This window comes from Zootoca vivipara, chromosome 8, assembly GCF_965207765.1.
Source record: "Zootoca vivipara chromosome 8, rZooViv2.hap1.1, whole genome shotgun sequence".
NCBI lineage: Eukaryota > Metazoa > Chordata > Lepidosauria > Squamata > Lacertidae > Zootoca > Zootoca vivipara.
Window position 1 is genome coordinate 37183921 of NC_142591.1, and position 19537 is coordinate 37203457.

The 19537-nt window shown below is 39.9% G+C and overlaps 1 protein-coding gene across 4 annotated transcripts in view; it reads left to right on the forward strand.

Annotated features, from left to right (window-relative positions):
• Positions 1-19537, forward strand: part of LOC118090306 (cadherin-19) — an 86122-nt gene that overhangs the window by 48816 nt on the left and 17769 nt on the right. For all 4 annotated transcript variants that reach the window (XM_088675297.1, XM_060277921.2, XM_088675298.1 and 1 more), the window contains 6 exons: positions 3423-3524; positions 4861-5019; positions 7102-7286; positions 8704-8957; positions 10991-11127; positions 14157-14278. In XM_088675297.1, coding sequence (XP_088531423.1) covers positions 3423-3524; positions 4861-5019; positions 7102-7286; positions 8704-8957; positions 10991-11127; positions 14157-14278 — 959 coding nt within the window. The remainder of the gene's footprint in view (positions 1-3422; positions 3525-4860; positions 5020-7101; positions 7287-8703; positions 8958-10990; positions 11128-14156; positions 14279-19537) is intronic.

Consider the following 19537-nt stretch of genomic DNA (forward strand, 5'->3'; position numbering starts at 1 on the left):
GCTCTAATTGAGCTTCAAGAATCAATATCTGTATTAACATGATTGCACATTAATTTATTATTTAGTACACTTTCTTACTTCCCCACTATAGACAGCATTTACATTTTCTTCAGGTTTTAAATACATGTGTTATACTAAATTAAAGTGTAACAGGAAATAGAGTGGTACCTCAGTTTTCGAACGCAATCCATTCTGGAAGACCATTCGAATTCTAAAACATTCAGAAACTGAAAACTCAATAACTGACAGCTAGGCCTTAGGATCTTGCACTCAGTGGAAGCTGCGTGGCATGTTCAACCTTCGAGGTGTATTCGAAAACCAAAGCATTTACTTTTGGGTTTACGGCGTTCGAAAACTCTTCCACAAATACAATGCTATGATCTCTGTCCCCACCCCCTGCTAGTTGGTACTTTCCATGAGTGTAATTCATATAGTTTAAATGTCTATAGACACAATGCATTTATAAAAATGAGCAAGATTTGAGTGCAGTGGTCATACTTTATATTTCAGTGGGTTTAAGATCTGATTTAAAAATTTATCCATATAGTTTTTCTGCAATTTCCATGATATTCTTATTTATACCACTGTCTAGCAGCAAATTCAGGACATATTTTATTATCGCATTCTTATTCCATTCATGGGATCCATGGTTCTCTCCTTCCATCAACTCTGACAGGTTGTTGTACTGTACCAAAGTCACCCAGTGAGTGATAGTAACATTCCAGTTTAAACACTGTAGCCTGATAGTCACACATGAAATTGCTGTATTTTTGAAATTGCTGTATTATGTTGCCACATTACTAGCATTTTCCTGAATGGCCTTATGAGTCTGCAAAAAAGCTGAATATCCATCTGGTTATTGTAATGCAGATTTCAGAATTGTTCTTCTCGTATTACCTCAGGAGCATATAAACATATGTAAGTAGCAATCCAGTTTATGTGCCATATGTCTAGCCTCATGAGCTATTCAGTGCCTCATAGGCCATTCAAACAAATCACATGATTAAAGCCACACAAAAATAAGGTTATAATAGTGGGTGTTATCTAAGGATTATCTTCTTAGTAGTGACTTCCTTTTTACTTAAACCAAGTCACAGCCAAAATATGCTAGGAATGGGGAAACTGCAGCCTTCCTGAAGTTATTTGACTCCAATTCCCATCAGCCCCAAACAGCATGGCCATTGGTCAGTGATGATGAAAGTTGTAGTCCAACAACCTCTGAAGGCCCACAGGGTAGACATAAATGACTTAAATGATGTGGTCCCACAGAAGATTCCAACCAGATAAATTTAATACTCAGTGCTGCTTTCTTAAGTAATAGTATACAAATAAGTTTGCAGGTGAGATACAACACAGAAGCCATTAGTTTGGGACATTTCTTTTTATGCCATGAAAGCAGCCAGATTCCCTATCAACATATTTACAGATAATGTTACAGCTTTATATAGGCATCTAAAAGTCCTCAGGGTGCTGCTGACTAATTTATCCGAGAAACATGCCGTTGTAGTGGAATGTCTTGGGATAAGATGTGATAATGTGATTCTATGATAGAAAGTGGCTGGAGGTCTTGCGTGCCCCAAGAGAGGTCGATTTGTATTTGTATTTAGGAGTTAGGAAAGAAATGAGTTAGACATAAACACTGCATTATAAAATGAGAAGCTCTGACGAATATTTCCTTCATGGGTATAATCTTATGAAAGGCCTGTGGGGATGGTGTCAGATTTAGATCTAGGATATTGCCAGCTCCCAACCAGAGACAAAATTGTCTTCTCTAGATGGATTGCACTATCTGTTATTCAGTGGAAAATGCTCATTACCAACCTCAAGGATATAAAAAGCTATCAGAATCCTGTTGTGTGTCTTGCCTACATTGCTTGTTTTGAGTTTATTTCTTTTAAGCCGCACCACAGGCATTAAATTAAGGACTGATGCAGTGCTCCTGGTTTGGTGGTGCCGTTGTTTTTAATATGGAGTCCTTTATTAGCTCTTAAACCTGTAGCCAGTGGAAAATTAAGAGAGCATCTCGCATATGTACGTACACATGTGTGTGAAAAACAAAGTGTAAAACAGGAATGGGAGAACTGTGGCTCTCAATATTTTGCTGGACTTCAGCTCCCTTCAACCACAGCCAGCATAGTCAAAGGCCAGGAATGATAGGAATTGTAGCTGAGCAACATCTAGAGGGCCACAGGTCCCATGTTGTTGTTGTTTAGTCGTTTAGTCGTGTCCGACTCTTCGTGACCCCATACTCCTGCTTTAAAGGTATGGCCAATTAAAAACAACTGCAGTGGTTGCCAGCTCATTTCTGGACTGAATTTAAGGTGTTCAAATTAGTGCTTAAAGCCCTAAATGACTGAGGCCCTGAATAGCTGAAGACCATGTCATTCCCTACAGACCCCTTGGTGTTCAGATCAGCATAGGCAGGCTTTCTCAAACTTGGCCCTCCAGATGTTTTGAGACTACAATTCCCATCATCCCTGACCACTGGTTCTGCTAGTTAAGGATCATGGGAGTTGTAGGCCAAAACATCTGGAGGGCTGAGTTTGAGGAAGCCTGGCATAGGGAATACTCTTGGCTGTCCGACCACCCTCAGAAGCTTGGGGGGTGGCCCTGGGGAGGGCATTTTCTGTGGCAGCCCCTATAATGTGGAACTCCCTTCTCAAACAGGTGCATCTTCATTGCACAACTTTTGGTGGATGTGCCTCTTTAGACTGGTTTTTGAGATGTCTATTTTGAGAGGGACTTAAAGCTGCTGAGCCCTGGCTGACGCAAGGCTCAGCCAGGAAAGCCCAAGATCTACCAAATCCAAACTCTAATCCAGCCAGATCATGGGTCTGGATTACATTACTTACCTTACTTAAATTCCACAGAAATGTATAGGATTGTGCTGTCGGTGGAGTTTTGTTTCCATTTGTCCAAAGGCCATAGTAGAAATCTAAAATAATGCAATACATAAAATGGTTAGTTTACACATTGTTACCATGGGCAAAATGCAATCCAAAAGTAGCTGTCCTTGCAGTGATATGGGAGGCATTCACAGTAAAAATTCAGTAAAAAGCAGGACAAGATTTAGATTCTGCTAGGCTTTGCAATCTCATAAAAAATGAGACAGGCAGGTTTTCAGGTAAATAATTCCAAAAGCTGAGTGTCTCTGTAAAGAGATCCACTATACTTCGGTAAAAAAAGGGTCACACACAAAAGAGGATTTCATCTACACTTTAAAGGAATATGGTATTTATTTATATATGGAATAAAGCATGTAAACTAACCCTAACCCTCACTTTCAGTAACAGGATCTTGAAAAGAAAGTATCTTTATGTTGCCTAGATGTCTATATACATATAGAAACATTAACAAACATTGAGTAACTTTTTTACATGGCTAGCTATAGTAAAAAAGCCTTTCACTCAACACTTCCACAGGTACTTCGGTGATTCAGGTTACAGCTATAGCTCCAACAGGGGCCCGCCTGCTTTACAGTATCCCTTCTGAACAACCCTATTTTTCTGTGGAGCCAACAACAGGTATTGCTGGTTATGGATATAAGACTCTTGAGTATCAGTAATGCACAACATGGGTGTGAAGAACCTGTATAACCAATAATTTCCCTTTGATGTTATATCTGTATTTGTATTGAATTAAAAGAACTGGGTTAGATCCAGATTTCATTTAAGATTAAATGCACATAATGGAGCTGCAGGAAGATGCTGCCTTTTCCCCATGGTGGCCCCTGCTCCCATGCTCCACTGAGGACTGGGGACCCTGCAAAGATAATCTCACTCCTTATATACCAAATTGATCACTTTGCTCTGCTTGTGAGGGGCCCCTGCAGATATTATCTTTCAGGAGGTCCATTCCGCACAATGTAGGCATCGGGTCTTAAGTTGTGTGATCACTGCCCTTTGGAATCCCCTCCAGGTGCCATCTCTGTTGCCCTTTCAGTGCCTACTCTGTACTCAGATTGTGGTGACAAAGATGAAGGTGGGAGGAAGGATGACTCTTCTTCTTCTTCTTCTTCTTCTTCTTCTTCTTCTTCTTCTTCTTCTTCTTCTTCTTCTTCTTCTTCTTCTTCTTCTTCTTCTTCTTCATGGGACTTTGTGCATTTGTCCCAGCTGTAACAAGCTTCCATATACGAATTGCTCTTAAAAACACACAGCTGGGTACATTTTTAAGAGCAATTCATATAGAACAGGCATCCCCAAACTTCGGCCCTCCAGATGTTTTGGACTACAATTCCCATCATGCCTGACCACTGGTCCTGTGGTCATGGGAGTTGTAGGCCAAAACATCTGGAGAGTTGCAGTTTGGGGATGCCTGATATATGCCTGATATAGAAGCACAGCTTCTAAAACAACAGATACTAACCCTGATTGCTTTGATTGCACTTCTCACCAGCTGCAGGTAGAGAGTGACTGTTTTTTCCCCAAACAGGCAACTGGGCTCTTAGAACAGGGAAGGAAAAACTTGTGGTACTGCAGATGTTATTGGATTCCAGCTCCCATCAACACAAGTCTATGTGTTTGGGGATGATGGGTGTTGTAGTTTAATAATCTCGGAGGGGGGAGATTACAGGTCATAGTACTAATTCAGCAGTACCTTCAGATTTCAAAACAGCTGGGGCTATCAGAATACCCTTTCTTTTTGTACATACAAAGGCAGAGCCAGAGGCTATCCAATCATGGAAACCCTCTGTGCATGCAAAGTGTCCTTTATAGACTGGGGCAATGGTATGATAAAATATTCTCATGCGTTGGGGTGAGAAAAATAGTTTGAACTTTAAGACTCCAGGGCTGTACATGCTAGCCAGCCTGCAGGTCTCATTGGCATCTAACTGTGCTGTAAATATTGTATGTTTTGCAGGGGTAGTAAGAACGGCTTATCCAATGGACAGAGAAACACAGGATCAGTGCTTTGTTGTCATTCAAGCCAGAGTTGGTGAAGCAGGTGTCCCTACAGCTACCACAACTGTAACTATCAACCTCTCTGATGTTAATGACAATCCTCCTCGATTTCAGCAGAGTGAGTAAAATGTCTCCTGGTTCAATTAAAAAAAAATGTTGGGAGCAAATTATTATTATATAAACATAGTCCCTATGTTTAAATAGCTATCAAAAATAAAAGCATTGAGCAACCTGTAAAGAAAACACAGTCAGAAAACTGCAACTGTTTCTTCTTTAGTTGTATGACCATCACCAATGTAAGCAGCTTCTTCATTTGAACAAAGAGTTCTCCCAATAGTCACCCTGTGAAAATGTTTAGAGTGTACATGGAGAATCCTGAAAAAATATTTTTCTTCACTGTTGCTTTAGTGTCATGTACCTCTCCGCTATGTCTTCCCCTTCCCTGAATGATCCAACCAAACAGGGATTGCCTAATACATTTGATTATGTAAGAATACCACAGAGCCACTTAGATTTGACTGCATCACAAAGGCAATTCAGAATAAGGTCCAGGAGCATCGCTTTAACCTTCAATGGGTGTTAGAGAGAGAACCATGCTACAAATATTATTATTTTTCCATATTGGTACAGTGATACCTCGGGTTACGTATGCTTCAGGTTACAGACACTTCAGGTTACAGACTCTGCTAACTCAGAAATAGAACCTTGGGTTAAGAATTTTGCTTCAGGATGAGAACAGAAATTGTGTTCTGGCAGCGCGGCGGCAGCAGGAGCCCTCATTAGCTAAAGTGGTGTCTCAGGTTAAGAACAGTTTCAGGTTAATAACGGACCTCCAGAATGAAATAAGTTCTTAACCCGAGGTACCACTGTATTTCCCATTGCTGAAAGAGGAAGCATCTCTTTTGGGAGGAGGTAAAACTCACACAAAACATGTTCCCTGCCATTTTGTCTCAGCCTCATCACTTTCTCTACAGATATTTAAAATAGAAAGAAACTCTTACTTTGAACACCTAATACAATTTCCACCTCTCTTGGGGATAGCAGCCTATATTTTTGTAACTACTGTTGATATACCGACAAGGATAAAATGAGGTTTTGCTAAGGACAAAAATCCTCTGAGGACCAACTAATTAAGTGATAAATATAAACTGAGTAACTTGGGACCAACACATCTCAGTCCAATCTAGCAGGCAAGGCATAGCACACCTTGGGTTTTTAATAACAGAAAACCTGTAATTTATAGTTTTCACTACTTGGATTCTCTAAAAGCTTATCAGGTGTTCCTCAGTAAAAAAAAAACCACAGTCATGACAAAATGTGTTTCCCTAAAAGACAGGCAGCCTGCAATTTTCTCTCCTCTCCTACAATGCTGCAAACACTTTTCTCATGTGCAGGGTGGTGCTGAGTATAATTTAGGGTGCACTTTCAGTTCAAGTAGACAATGGTGAGATCCAGCAGTCCTGATCAGTACAGTGAATGGTGTGCACATGTAATGACATTTCCTTCAAACCTTCTCCACAGTTTCCTCAAAAGACAAAGTGGTCTGGAATAAGTCACAGAAGGTGGAATGTTTGCTTTAAACTTTAATTTTAGTGGGTGCTAGGTTGCTCCTTTGCAATGAAAGCACAAGGAAAAATATGCTAGACATGACCTCTCCCAGTGTTTTCCTGTAGAGTTTACACAAGAACACATCATTAGAGAATGTAGAATGCATTGCTTTCAATACGAAACAACCCAAAACTGCTTAGGGACAGTTTCTGGATGCTCAGCTAATGAAATATATTGCAAAGCATCGTACATATTTCCAGTCTCCCTTAAAAATGAAGTCAGTCTTGGATGTTTCAATCACAATTAGTTGTATTTTTTCATCTCCCCTCTTTGAAATTGGTTGTTGGACAATTGATATCTCATTGTTCAATGGAGTTTTTTGTATTGCACACAAGCATGTAAGCGAACTTATAAACAACTGGAATGTTGAATTGGCTCATGAATGTTGAAACGCATGAATGGATGGTCCAAGTCAAGGCTGCCAAGCTTAACAAAAGAAAATGAGCCCATGACATAAGCTCCCCAGCCCCCAAACCATACATCTTGTGTAACAGGACAATTTTCAGAATATAAAGTGGTCTAGATTTAGTTGTTATGTTCGTGATCAAGATTGCGTTGGCAACTTCCTCTGATATTTGGCTGTTTTTTTAAGAGCGTTATGAAATGTATGCATCTGAGGCAGCTCCTGTGGGCAGCATCCTAGGCACAATCAAGGCAGATGACACTGACCTGGGAGAGAATGCAGCCATGGACTATGTAATAGAAGGAGACACTCCTCACATTGTTCGCATCATTACTAACAATGAGACTCAAGAAGGAACTGTCATATTAAACAAGGTGAGACGTCAGCCATTACTTGACAAAGAAATATCACGGAAATCATCGAAACAGACAGGATTAAGTATGTTTGCTTGTTATAGCCTTGTGTTGTTGGTCATGATGAAATATCAATGCAATATAAAGGGCTGTTTTGAAGAAGAAAATCTTATCTCAGACGTATGCCACACTCTGGCATGATCCAGGATAGAGTGGCTGTATGCAGAAAAGTATGGCCCTAGACCCACACAAATTCATGAGACCAAACATGGGACAAAGGCATTTTAATTAATACAACACCTTGCAGGAACTACAAACCAAATTAACCACATTCAGAAACACTGGTCAGCTGAGAATTTTGCCAATGGTAGGGAAGCAGCCCTCCAGACCCCCTGGGCATGTGATACAGCTGAAGGTTACGGTTCCCCAGCAAAGGATGAGGAGGAAACAATGCATTTTTTGCTGGGAGAGCCTTGAGTATGAGCTCACCATGTGTACCCAGGCCCTGTTGCCCAGTGTTCATCCAGAATATGTATGTCAGGTATACAGGGCACCTCCCCAATCCCAGCACACCTAAAACACTGGTGGATCCCTAAGATAATGCCTGAGTACACCTAAGGTTTTTTTCCTCAGCTTCCTCACATGCCCAGGCTCAATGCTCCATGATCAGCTAATCTATGCCACTCGCCAGACTGCCAGCCAAATTATTCCCGAAAAGAAGGACACCAAGAACTCTGGCCAGGAATTTCAATGTTAGGAATAAATCCTACTCGTGAGTTACAGTCAAATAAGGTATGAATTCACCATGAATTCTAAGTTGTAACACTTATTTCAAGCTACATATACTCTAGTGAATTTGAAGCTAGTTTCTTGTTTGTATTTATTTGTTCTGTTCAAGTCTGTTCTGATAGTCATACCAGAATACATACCTTATTTGACTGTAACTCACGAGTAGGATTTATTCCTAACATTGAAATTTCTGGCCAGAGTTCTTGGTGTCCTTCTTTTCTGTGTATCTACAACTAGAACTCCGATTTATTTAAAGCCAAATTATTCCCAGCAGTGTGGAGTAGGCAAACAAGGAGGTACCTTAAGGGGCAATAAAGGACTCCCCCCCCCCCAAAAAAAATCATGCTCAGCTTCTTATAAAAGGCACCTAGCCAAAACCCACACTCCATATAGGGAGGGAGCATACAACAAAATGCAAAGAGGAAGAGCTCAGGGGAGGAGCAGATTCATAAAGCCAGGCTCCAACCCAATGACTGATCATCAAAAACACCAGGAAACTAAAGGAGTAAACTTAATAGTAAAAGCAAAGAGAGGTAAGGCAAAGATGAACCATTAATATGTTTATTGTCTTTAATTCTACACTTATTATTGGTTTCCTAATGCTGAATGGAAAATATTTTACTTCCCCCCTTCCTTTTCTTACGTACAGATATTGGATTATGAGAATCAAAGCATATATAATATGAAAGTGAAAGGTTTCAACAGGCACATAGATGAGCGCTTCCTGAAAGATGGGCCATTTGAAGACACAACTTATCTTAGGATCAGAGTGAAGGATGTTGATGAGCCTCCCATTTTCACGTTAGATGAATTTGTGATGGAGATTGATGAAGGTGATCTGAATGATTCATTTGTAGGAGTTGTGAGTTCCAGAGATCCAGACAGTGTCAACAGTTCAATCAGGTGTGGCTTCAAGAGATACATCTACAGCTGAGATTGTAATAGATTCTTGAATAACACTGAAGACAACAGCTCAAATCTAGACCTGTATGTGCCGTCTGAGAGGTGTATGGCACTCCCCCATTAATTTCAGTTGAGGCTCTCCTGTTTGTGTTTAAAATGGTGCATTTATGGAGCTTTGTTTCCCTTAAATACGATGGCAAAGCCTTGCAACAGGGGGACCTTTGTGTGCAAATCCAAACTCTGCACATTCATTGTTTAGTTGCACATTTGCTGTTTGGAAAGAACTGCTGATTTATAAATATAACTGCTTTTATAGTTTGTGAAGTAAAGTGAATCCTGGAAAAGAAAATGGAGTTATTAAACAATACAAACATTTTGAAACAGAGTTACTTCTCATGTTTTCTTGGCTGCCACGAATCTGATAAAAATTACTTATTTGGACAGGTATTTTGGGATGCATGATTTCTTTCAATAGCAGCTGCTTTTCATGGCTTATCTAATCAGGAGTGGCACATCCCATTTTGCCAATTTAGGTAAAATGAGAAGTGCTGCCCTGCCCCCCCCCCACTGGCAGAGAAGCACCAGCAGCAGCGCCACTGATTTCGAAAAGATCTCACCCAAATATCATGAGATCTCATGCACTCTGCAAAATCTCATTGTAGGGGTCCCTATCATGGGATCTGTGGGCACCAGTTTACCTGTCAGCATTTCCAATAGTATCTGCAAAAGATCTCAGTAAATATTTCCTCAAAAATCCACAATATATGAGATTGTTTGCTGTTCCTGCTCAGTTCCTGTTTGCACTGGCCCAGCCTCTGTGCCAATGAACATGTCATCTGAACAGAGGAGAAGTCCAAATAATTCATCTCAGTGACGGAGATGAATTGTGGTGGCTGGTGTAGGTGCCTTTTCTTCATTGATGAGGGGCATGCCCACACCATTTTATGGTCTTGTTCCATTTTATGGTCTTGCTCCAGTAAGAGCTGTTTGACAGTGGAATTTGCTGCCAAGGAGTGTGGTGGAGTCTCCTTCTTTGGAGGTCTTTAAGCAGAGGCTTGACAGCCATCTGTCAGGAATGCTTTGATGGTGTTTCCTGCATGGCAGGGGGTTGGACTGGATAGCCCTTGTGGTCTCTTCCAATTCTATGATTCCATTTTTTCTGTTGTTTTAGTTGTGGCAACCATTATGCCATGTCCCCATGGTAGCCATTTTGTGTTACGCTTTGCCCTCTCTGCAAGCATTTTCTCAAAATGTCAAATGACCCCACATTTGGTGACACCTGCTTTAAAGTAAGCCATTTTTTTAAAACAAAAAAATGATCTTTGAGTGCCCCCTTTCCAAGGGTACAGAAAAAAATATCCAGGTTTTTTGTGTTTTGTTTTTGGAGGGGGTGCTGGAATACTGTAGGGAAGCTAAGAAGGTGGTCTTTTAAGTAGGAAAACCTTATTCTGTCTTACAAAACAGTTTGTGAAAAGCAAGCCCAAAGGTGTTTTCCCTCACTTCCTGGCAACGCTATTTTCTGACCTTTTCTTTTTATTTTAGAGAATTGGGATACATCCTATCAAAGGGGCTCTTTTCAGCTCTTCCTCCTTTGCTCTGCTTCTTTGACACGGCATCAAGCCAACCATGATGAAATAAATGTACGGTTATATCCCAACTAAGTTGCCAGTGTTACTCATTTCACAAGTGGCACTTTGCTGTTTCTTTTGAATGGAGTCACTCACCTGCTGTGAGTCTGCCTGCACAATAAGAATGAATAATGCATTTTAGATTCGGTTCACATTAATATAGGTCTGAGGCATATTTAGTTTCATAGAAAGAAGCGCTTTGATCTTGGTAGCAGTGAATTTTAAATGTTTATCAGTGTACATTTTTCATGGTTTCTGAGCAGCTGGGGAACACATCCATATTCATATCTACACCACTCTCTTTTCTTCACTGACAATAGCTTATATAGCCTTGTTTCAGAAGTACCATTTTTGTTCAGTTCTTAAGAAAGTCTCCATCTCCCCCTTCCCTACTTTGATGTGCAGGTATTCTATTGTCCACAGCAAGCATTTAAAGGGATTTTTCAGCATCAATGCACACAATGGAACAATCAGTATAACCAAACCTCTGGACCGAGAGATAGCGGCTTGGCACAACATAACCGTTTCAGCCACAGAATCAAGTGAGTAAGACTTTAAGGAACCCTCTGCTTGAGCGATGGCATGAGTTCCTTGCAATTATCTTCAGGATATCTCTTCTTTCTGAACTGGGAAAATAAGCTACTTTTTCATAATTTCACCATTGCTACCATTATGTAGCAGTGCTAAAATGATGAGTTGGAAGCCAAATAATGTTTGAGCTTCCAAGTCTTGGACTCTCATGAAATATTATACCATTTTAAAAAAAAGAAAATAATGGAAACTAAAACAGTTTTAAGTTACACTGAAGCATATAAAACTGCTGTCTTGGTACAAGATCTTATGTTAAATTAGACCCCAGTTAATTTCACAGCAGATTTTTTGACTGGTATGAAATTAGCCAGGGTTTAATTTAACACCAGTCTGAAACCTGTGTCTCAAATTAATTGTGAAAGCAGGGCTTTAATCAGCTAGACTGCCATACAGTTGCAATTAAATCAGGAAAGCATTCCTTATATAGATATCACCTGTCAGTTTTGTCTCAAAATCAAATGCAAATTGCCTCGTTTGTGCGCTCACTTACAGGTCACCTTGCCTTTGGGAAGTAATTCCAAAAAATCAAAAATGTAAATCTGGAACAGTGTGCCAGAAACTTAGTGCCTAGCAATAAAAAGAGTAAATGAAAACCACAAGGGAACAATTTCAGATAACTTGAGATTGTCTTGTCAAAAAGATGAGCTGTGGGCTTTTCATTATAAAGGATAATGCACACACAAATTAAATCATACCAAAATAAAAATTACTTACAGTATGGAAAAACTATACATTTTTTAAAAAAAGAATCCTAATAGATTTTAAACTGAGTTCAGTTTAACTCAAATAATATAGCCTATTTTTTCCCTTCCATCTTGCAACATTCCACGAGAAATTCATTTTCACTTTTGTCTGTTTCCTTTAAAGAAACAACACAGAATGACAATAAAGAGATCTTATTCATGTAATATCCTGAATAATACTCAGTAGTCTGCATTATCTGTCTCTACATATCTCCCATCTTTTTCTGAAATCAATAATTCTCACAAAATTCCAATTTTAGAAAGTCTTGGATCACTGTATACAATGGTTTGTAGACGCTGAAAATCAGAATAGATTTAGGGAGCAATCCTATGCACAAGAAAAGCGAGCCAACGTAGATTAAGCTGGCATAAATTTACACTAGATCCAGACCCCCATTCAGCAGTGTGCTGTTGCTGTAGCTGCTGCTCTGCTAAGCTTAGCAGAGGTGGGAGCCTTTCAGATAATGTTCTGTGCTGGGTTGCTAGGTCTTGTGACTGAGCTGAATGGGCTTAGGTTGCAGCCTAAATCCTCCCTTTCTGACCCCACCCTGTCATGCCCTTGGCTGGAACATCCCTTTTGGGGGACGTACTGAGTCCTGAATAGAATGAGCAAGTTACAGTGGTGTATATTTGGCTAAACCAGGGTTGGGGACTTAACGGTAGCTGAACCACTGCATGCTAAACTGCTCCTCCCAGAGAATCTTGCTACAGGATTGCCCCCTTAGTTACAGAAATCTCTAATAAGTACAGTTTCCCAATCCATTGCTGACCAGGAAAGCTACAGATTACTGGGCAAAGCCTGGTTGTCTGAAACTATCTAGAGATAAACTATCCAGAAAGAAGTTCTATACCTGTATGCTAGCTTTTATTTTGTTGTTCATCTGGGAAGTGATAGTTGCCATACTAATTTGGTCAATATAAAAAAAATGCATTACATAAGATGGAAAAATCTAGTTTGACATCTTTGTTCTCCAGAGGTTTTTCAAAAAACATTGAATTAATTTCTGTAACCCTACCCTCATTTCTTAAAAGCAAGTCAAGTTAGTTGTTATCAAACAGTGGCACAGCTAATTGGGGAGAAGAAGAAAATTCCTCTTTGGAACAGCAGGTGTTATGATAAAAGAGCCTAAAACATTTTGTTCCAAACAACAGAACAGAACTATTTGGCATTATTTGTTTGTCAAAAAAATGTCACAAAGGCCTTTATTCAAAATATGGATTTCATTTTTGCTTGTAATTTTATTCATTATAAATTTTATTCATTTATTCATTATAGCAGATTTCCATTGGCATGACTGACCTTGCCAATACGTCCAAGTTTTACAACCAGTTCCTGCAATCCCTTTCCTCTTTTCAACCTAAGGGAAAATCAACCTTTTCTGCTTTTTCTAAGCAATGATATGTTGACTTGTGGAACAATATCCAAAGACTAAGAAAATCCCAAGAATAAATAAAACTGTTGAAGATAGTCAATGGAGAGAATTTTAGATTTCATTTACTTGCACAAGTAAAGACAAAAAGTGGCTTCATCAAGTACTTATTGAAAATTAAGCTGATTTAAGTGTGGGACTGCAATACTCATACCTGTCTTAAGCAAAAGATTCATTTGTTCAAAAGCATTTAAAATTAGCATATCTTCTGTAAAAGAATTGCTAGAAAGAAGGAAAGTAAGAAAGCAAATTCCTTCCTTCAGTGGTTCTGGTTTTCAGTAATTCTCTTTCGCATTTGTCCATATCTCAGTTACTGCTTACTCAGTTCACTTACCTACAACATTTGTCTTAAGTCACATCAGGGAATATTTGTTTGGGGTCTTTATTCTTTAATGGCTCTTTCGCATACACAATTTGCCGCTTGTGCTGATCAAAGGAGGAACTTGCCTAAATGAACCTGCCACATGCTCTAGAATGTTGTATGTGACCCAGTCACAGGTAGTCATGGAATGCTAAGCGGTTTACCCCTATTGAAGACTCTATCAGCACAGTGGGTAACGCTATGCAAAATGACTATTATTTGTGGCATATACTAACATGCAACAGTCATATTATTTGTTCTGGAAATCAAAGGCACAGTATGTCTCACAGGAGATGTGTTCTTTTTTTTACAATAGTCACGTCTTCTAGAGCTGAACAAAGCATTCTAATGACAAAATCATATGTCATACTACAGTGTCGCACAGTAGACTATGAGCTGCCAATTTTGCCTTTTATTTATACTTACTTTTGTTTCCTTTGCTTCAGTGAACCCCAAACAAATATCGAAAGTGAACGTTTATATACATGTCCGTGATGTTAACGAACATGCGCCAGAATTTTCGGATTACTATGAGACATATGTGTGTGAAAATGCAGGTTCTGGACAGGTAAGATGAAAAAATCTTGTTGATCTCTTTTCCTCCCTGCTGAGATCTGCCAGTGCTCATCCTTTCTTGGCTGCCCGAAATTGTGTAAGATTTTCTTATTTGGACAGGTACTCTGGGATGAATGATTTCTTTCAGTGGCAGCTGATTCTAGTGGTTCATCTCATTGGAGTACATTGCATCTCCTCATCTGCATTGCTTTCTGTTTCACTTTTGTTATCACTGTGGGTGTTTGTTGACTGCTTCTTTGGAAGGCCATGAGAAAAAAAATCAGCCATATGATCCTGGGTTTTTAATCAGTGCTTGGCATCCCTTTAGATCAGGCATCCCCAAACTGCGGCCCTCCAGATGTTTTGGCCTACAAAGTGCTTTATATCATCTAATATAAAGCGGGTTGTGGTAGGGCTGTTAAGAAATTTAATATAGGGTTTGGGCTAGGGCCATGCTGAGTAATGGGGACGTGGTTATTTAAATGCATGTATTGGGATTGGTGGAGGGGGCCCCCATTTAAGCTTGTGTCCTCCATTTGCTGATCACTTTTGCCTTGGCGTTCAATCTCCCTCCCACCTGCCGCTTTCTTTTGCAGGTTTTAGCCTGACATTGCTTTGCCTCTCTAGGGGTCGCCTGTATTCAGGGGCCCAGTAGGAATTTTTCCAATTGGCTGATTGGCTTTGCCTCTTGGTTTTCGCCTACTGCGCTAGCAAATTGTCACAACTTGTTAGGTTGGCAGTTAGGCTTTTGGTTGTTGAATCGGTTGGAAGAGGGGTGTGGCATTCAGATGCCTACCCCCCCCCCACCTTTGTTGCTCCACATAGAAGTATTCCATTAAAGGAATCCCGGGGCTTACGCTCTTGTCCTTACATCCCCGCCACAGGCGGGAATGGAGGGGCCAATTATAAGAGTATGAATGTTTTTCTAACATTCTTGGAAAAAGAGAGGAGTGAATGCCTGGCCTCAGCTACCTTCTCTCCCAGGGGTGTTCACTTGACTTCCCTTTAGGAAGTTGGAGCTGGTACTGTCCAAGCGGACAGTGGTGAATCCTGTCCCAAGTGGACAGATGAAGTGAGTCCTGCCCCAAGAGGGCAGATGATGTGAGTCCTGTCCTAAGGGGACAGATGATTGAGTCCTGTCCCAAGTGGACAGATGAGTTGAGTCCTGTCCACAATGGACAGATGGAGACGGTCCTTCTTAGGGAAGGACGAATGGTTAACCAAAAGCCTAAACTAACACTCGGATTAAAATTGTATTTAAATAAAGTTGTTTCATTGTCCACTGTTGAAACTGGAACTTATATATTGGGACAGGTATGCAAATTTTGAAGAAGAAACGGAACTGGTAAAACTGTGAAATGCGACAAAAACAGAAACAACTGACTCAGGATTCGATCTGCATTGTCCTCTTACTTTCTACCTGCTTCATTCCTTGTCCTCTCAGTGCCAGGCTTCCATAATGCTTGTTTGTGTTGTTAATGAAAGCTGTAGTCCTTTTCTTTCTGTGTGTCTGTCGGCCTCCCTCCTCTCGCATTCTCTGCTGCAAGCACAGTATTACTGTGCAGGGTTCAAAGTTGCGGTTGACATTCATCAGCTGTGAAACTGAAATATAATGTCATGACTCATTTTAATCAGATACAGTTGATGAGAATTGTTCACATCCACCATCACCGGCTACCATTCCAATTACTGTCACTGAATCCAAGAGTACCCTAGACTACTCACCAGATATCTAGAGGAAGTTGAATCTAATCACTAACATGAATCCTCCTATTTTCTATATACCGCCTGCTTATGATTCACTCAAACTTAGGACTAGCTACACAGGATGTTAAAGGGGTGGCTTGCAGAAATGTCAGGGGTTTTTTAAAAATTGGAATTGGAATCAGGATTCAGACCACAGTACATAGAAAGTGGAGGTTTAACCCTTCTATTTTGACCAGAATCCTGGGGGGAAAGTCCACTATTCAGTGGTTTAAACTTTTAAGATGAGCCAGTCACTTTTATGATCTATATCAGTTATTTATCTCCTTTTGTTAATCCTGGTGCATGCCACCTTGGGATTTTTTTTTAATGAAACGTGGTATACACAGTAAATATTTTGATTTAAACGCATAATGTCCCATGTACTAGTCCTGTACTCCAGCTTCTATTGGCTCACCAGCTGTATCCAGACTACATCTGGGTCAGACATTTAAAGAAAGAAGTAAGAGCAGTACATTAAACACATACCACTTAACAGCCTCATGTTTATCTTGACTACAAAGAGGGACATGATAAGATCTCTCAAATGCCTGTTAGCTTCCACGGAAACATCACCAGCATCTCATAATAACCCATGGTATTGAAAGGTGATGTACAATGAGCAGGGAATATGTATTGATCACTCTAGAAGGGCACAAATCTCATACGAGTGCCATAGTGATGAAAACAAGAATTGTGGGGGGCCTAGAAACCAATAACAATGCTATTCAGGTGAATCATAAATGCCAAGGTCACCACACAATACATCAACTTTGCCAGTCACGCAGCAGGTGGGCCAGAAAACTGCAGGTTATAGACTGTCTAGTGTTCTCCCTTTTAAAAGGGTAGCACGTATATTTTCAGTCACTGTGCCAGTTTCTTTCAAGCAAATCATCTCCTAGTGTTTAAATAATGTGAAATTGGGCCTTATGAAAAGCCAGGATCTCGTCCCATTTCACGTATGCTCTTCCTGACCAATTTATGAAGAGGAGAAATACAGTGGTACCTCAGTTTAAGTACACAATTGGTTCTGGAAGTCTGTACTTAACCTGAAGCGTACTTAACCTGAAGCGAACTTTCCCATTGAAAGTATTGGAAAGTGGATTAATCTGTTCCAGACGGGTCCGCGGAGTACTTAAACTGAAAGTACTCAAACTGAAGCATACTTAAACCAAGGTATGACTGTAATGTGAACTGGGCCTTCATAGGTTGTGTGCTCAGATAGAGGGTTTGTTTCACACTGGAGACTAATTCCCTAGTGACTCACACCCAGTGGCAACTGATGTGCACTAGACCTGTTGGGACTTCTAAGAGGTCATGTGGTGTGGCAAGTGAGAGGGCACAGGGGCATAGGCAGCTCCTCAGCTTGCAAATATATTCCAGACACTTAAGGTTTAGCTGCTTATAAATAGGCAGCACCTAACCATACTGAAAAATGTCATATATATTTTCAGTATTGTTCTCTGCTGGGGGAAAAAAGTTGTGTAACCTCCACCTGTTCTGGTTCTTCTCCTTTCCTTCTTCTTTGCAGAGAAACTGTGGAGACTTAAAACATTGTAGTTTCATCAATACTCAGCACCTAAATGAGCAGTTGTATAGGGAAATTTGCTGGGGTAAGCAAGGTTAAGATTCAGTGGGTGTCTGGTTGAGTCGGGAGGTGCTGGAAATTTAGTTTGGTCAGACTAAGCCCTGGTTGCCCTACCTAATGGAACAGGATCTACTGATATTTCTCCAACAATATCTCAGCACTGATCCTGACCAAATATATGAACCAGGGCTAAGATTACATAAAGCCCTCTACATAGTTACCTTAAAAGTAAAAAGGGATTCTATGCTAATGTGGCTTACATCTGTTCAATCCAATGTAAGAGAGTCCATTTGTAAAATTCCCAATAAAAATCACATCCATAGAAATTTTCTTTAGTATTTATCTATACTAAATTTCTTTAGTATTTAGTATTTATCAAGATTCTGGGGAGAAAGCTGCATTTAGTAGAGTGATTGTATCCTCTTTTTGCCTTTATTTTGACTTTTGAGTGCTCTTGAACTTTTTGATTTACCCTCTGGAAATGGGTCTCTCTCTATATGTAAGTCCTTGGGACTATCATATGAAAACATAACTTGGTAATAAAAACTAAATGTAAAAGGAGATTGATTTTTCCATAACTCTATCCATCATGCTTACCAGACACTTTAAATAGATTTCCATTATACTTTTCATGTCAGTGCTCTACACCTTCCACAAACCCAGGCACAGGCTACACAATAGCTGGCTTTTTCTTACACAAACCAAGTCCAGTGGACTCCTAGCGTTGGATTCATTGGTCTGTAAAACACTTAAAAACAGGACGTGCATGAAAGGAACTCAATAAAATGAAAGTCTAATCCTTTGATAGCCATCAGATGTAACAGAGTAATACCAGTAAATTGTGTGTTACATTTACATGAATTTACACTGCCTCTCTTCAGCTTTCAGAACAAACTATAAAAGCTGGGCAATATGATCAGATTAAAACCTGACAAAACAAAGATCTTTTTTAATTAGCTGCACACTGTAATTTAACTGATTTATTATTCCCTGTCATTTCTACAGTTCTTAAAGTGCAAAGTAATTATGCCATTCACCTACACAACACACACACACACACACACACACACACACACACACACACACACACACACATGTAAGACTCCCATTTTATAAATTATGCTGGTTGCTACATTTCTCATTTGATAGATGCAGGGTTTAGGCTGACAGAATGTCTTTCCCAAGTCCTTGTGCAGCAGAACTTTGAATTTACATCCATACAACCTGTAGAGCATTTATCGCTTATAAACTGCTCCTAAGGTTCAAACTCCATGCAGCGGTCCCAAACTTGGAACTGCTTTAAGTGGCGGAATGTGTGATTTAAAGTACCAAGCAGAGAAATGGGTGAGACAGAGTGAATAAATATGCACACCAAACACACCATTTTACTATGTAGTTTCCTTTCCCAAGTTATTTTTTTTTCTAGTAAAATGTCTCATATCTGACTAGAGCTAGGGTAAAAATGACTTAGGGGTGGACTAAATTATCACTTGCCCTTTCCTTTAACATGATCAAGGTAGATTTGAGTTTGCTGTTATTTGGAGACACTTGTCTTTGGCTCTCTAGTCCATTCTGGGATAAGACTTGCTGCAGTAAAGCATAAATGTTCAGGACAGAGCAGTTGTCAGATTGCAAATAAATCCTATTGCTTTTAGTTGTGCTTACTTCCAAACAAGGGTGCCAGAATAGGAGCAATATATCCAGCAATAGAAAAGGGGACCAAATTTATCTTAGATGCTACAGCAGAATTAATCTGACTCAGTCAGAATTACCACAACCTGGTTCTGACCTAAAGAAGATTGAAACATCCTGCTTCAAATGTATTTGTAGACAAGTAAGTAAGCAAGCCGAACAACATTTCTTATTGTGTATTATATGTAGGGCTGAGCCAGAAGGGAGTCTCTCTCTCTCTCTCTCTCTCTCTCTCTCACACACACACAC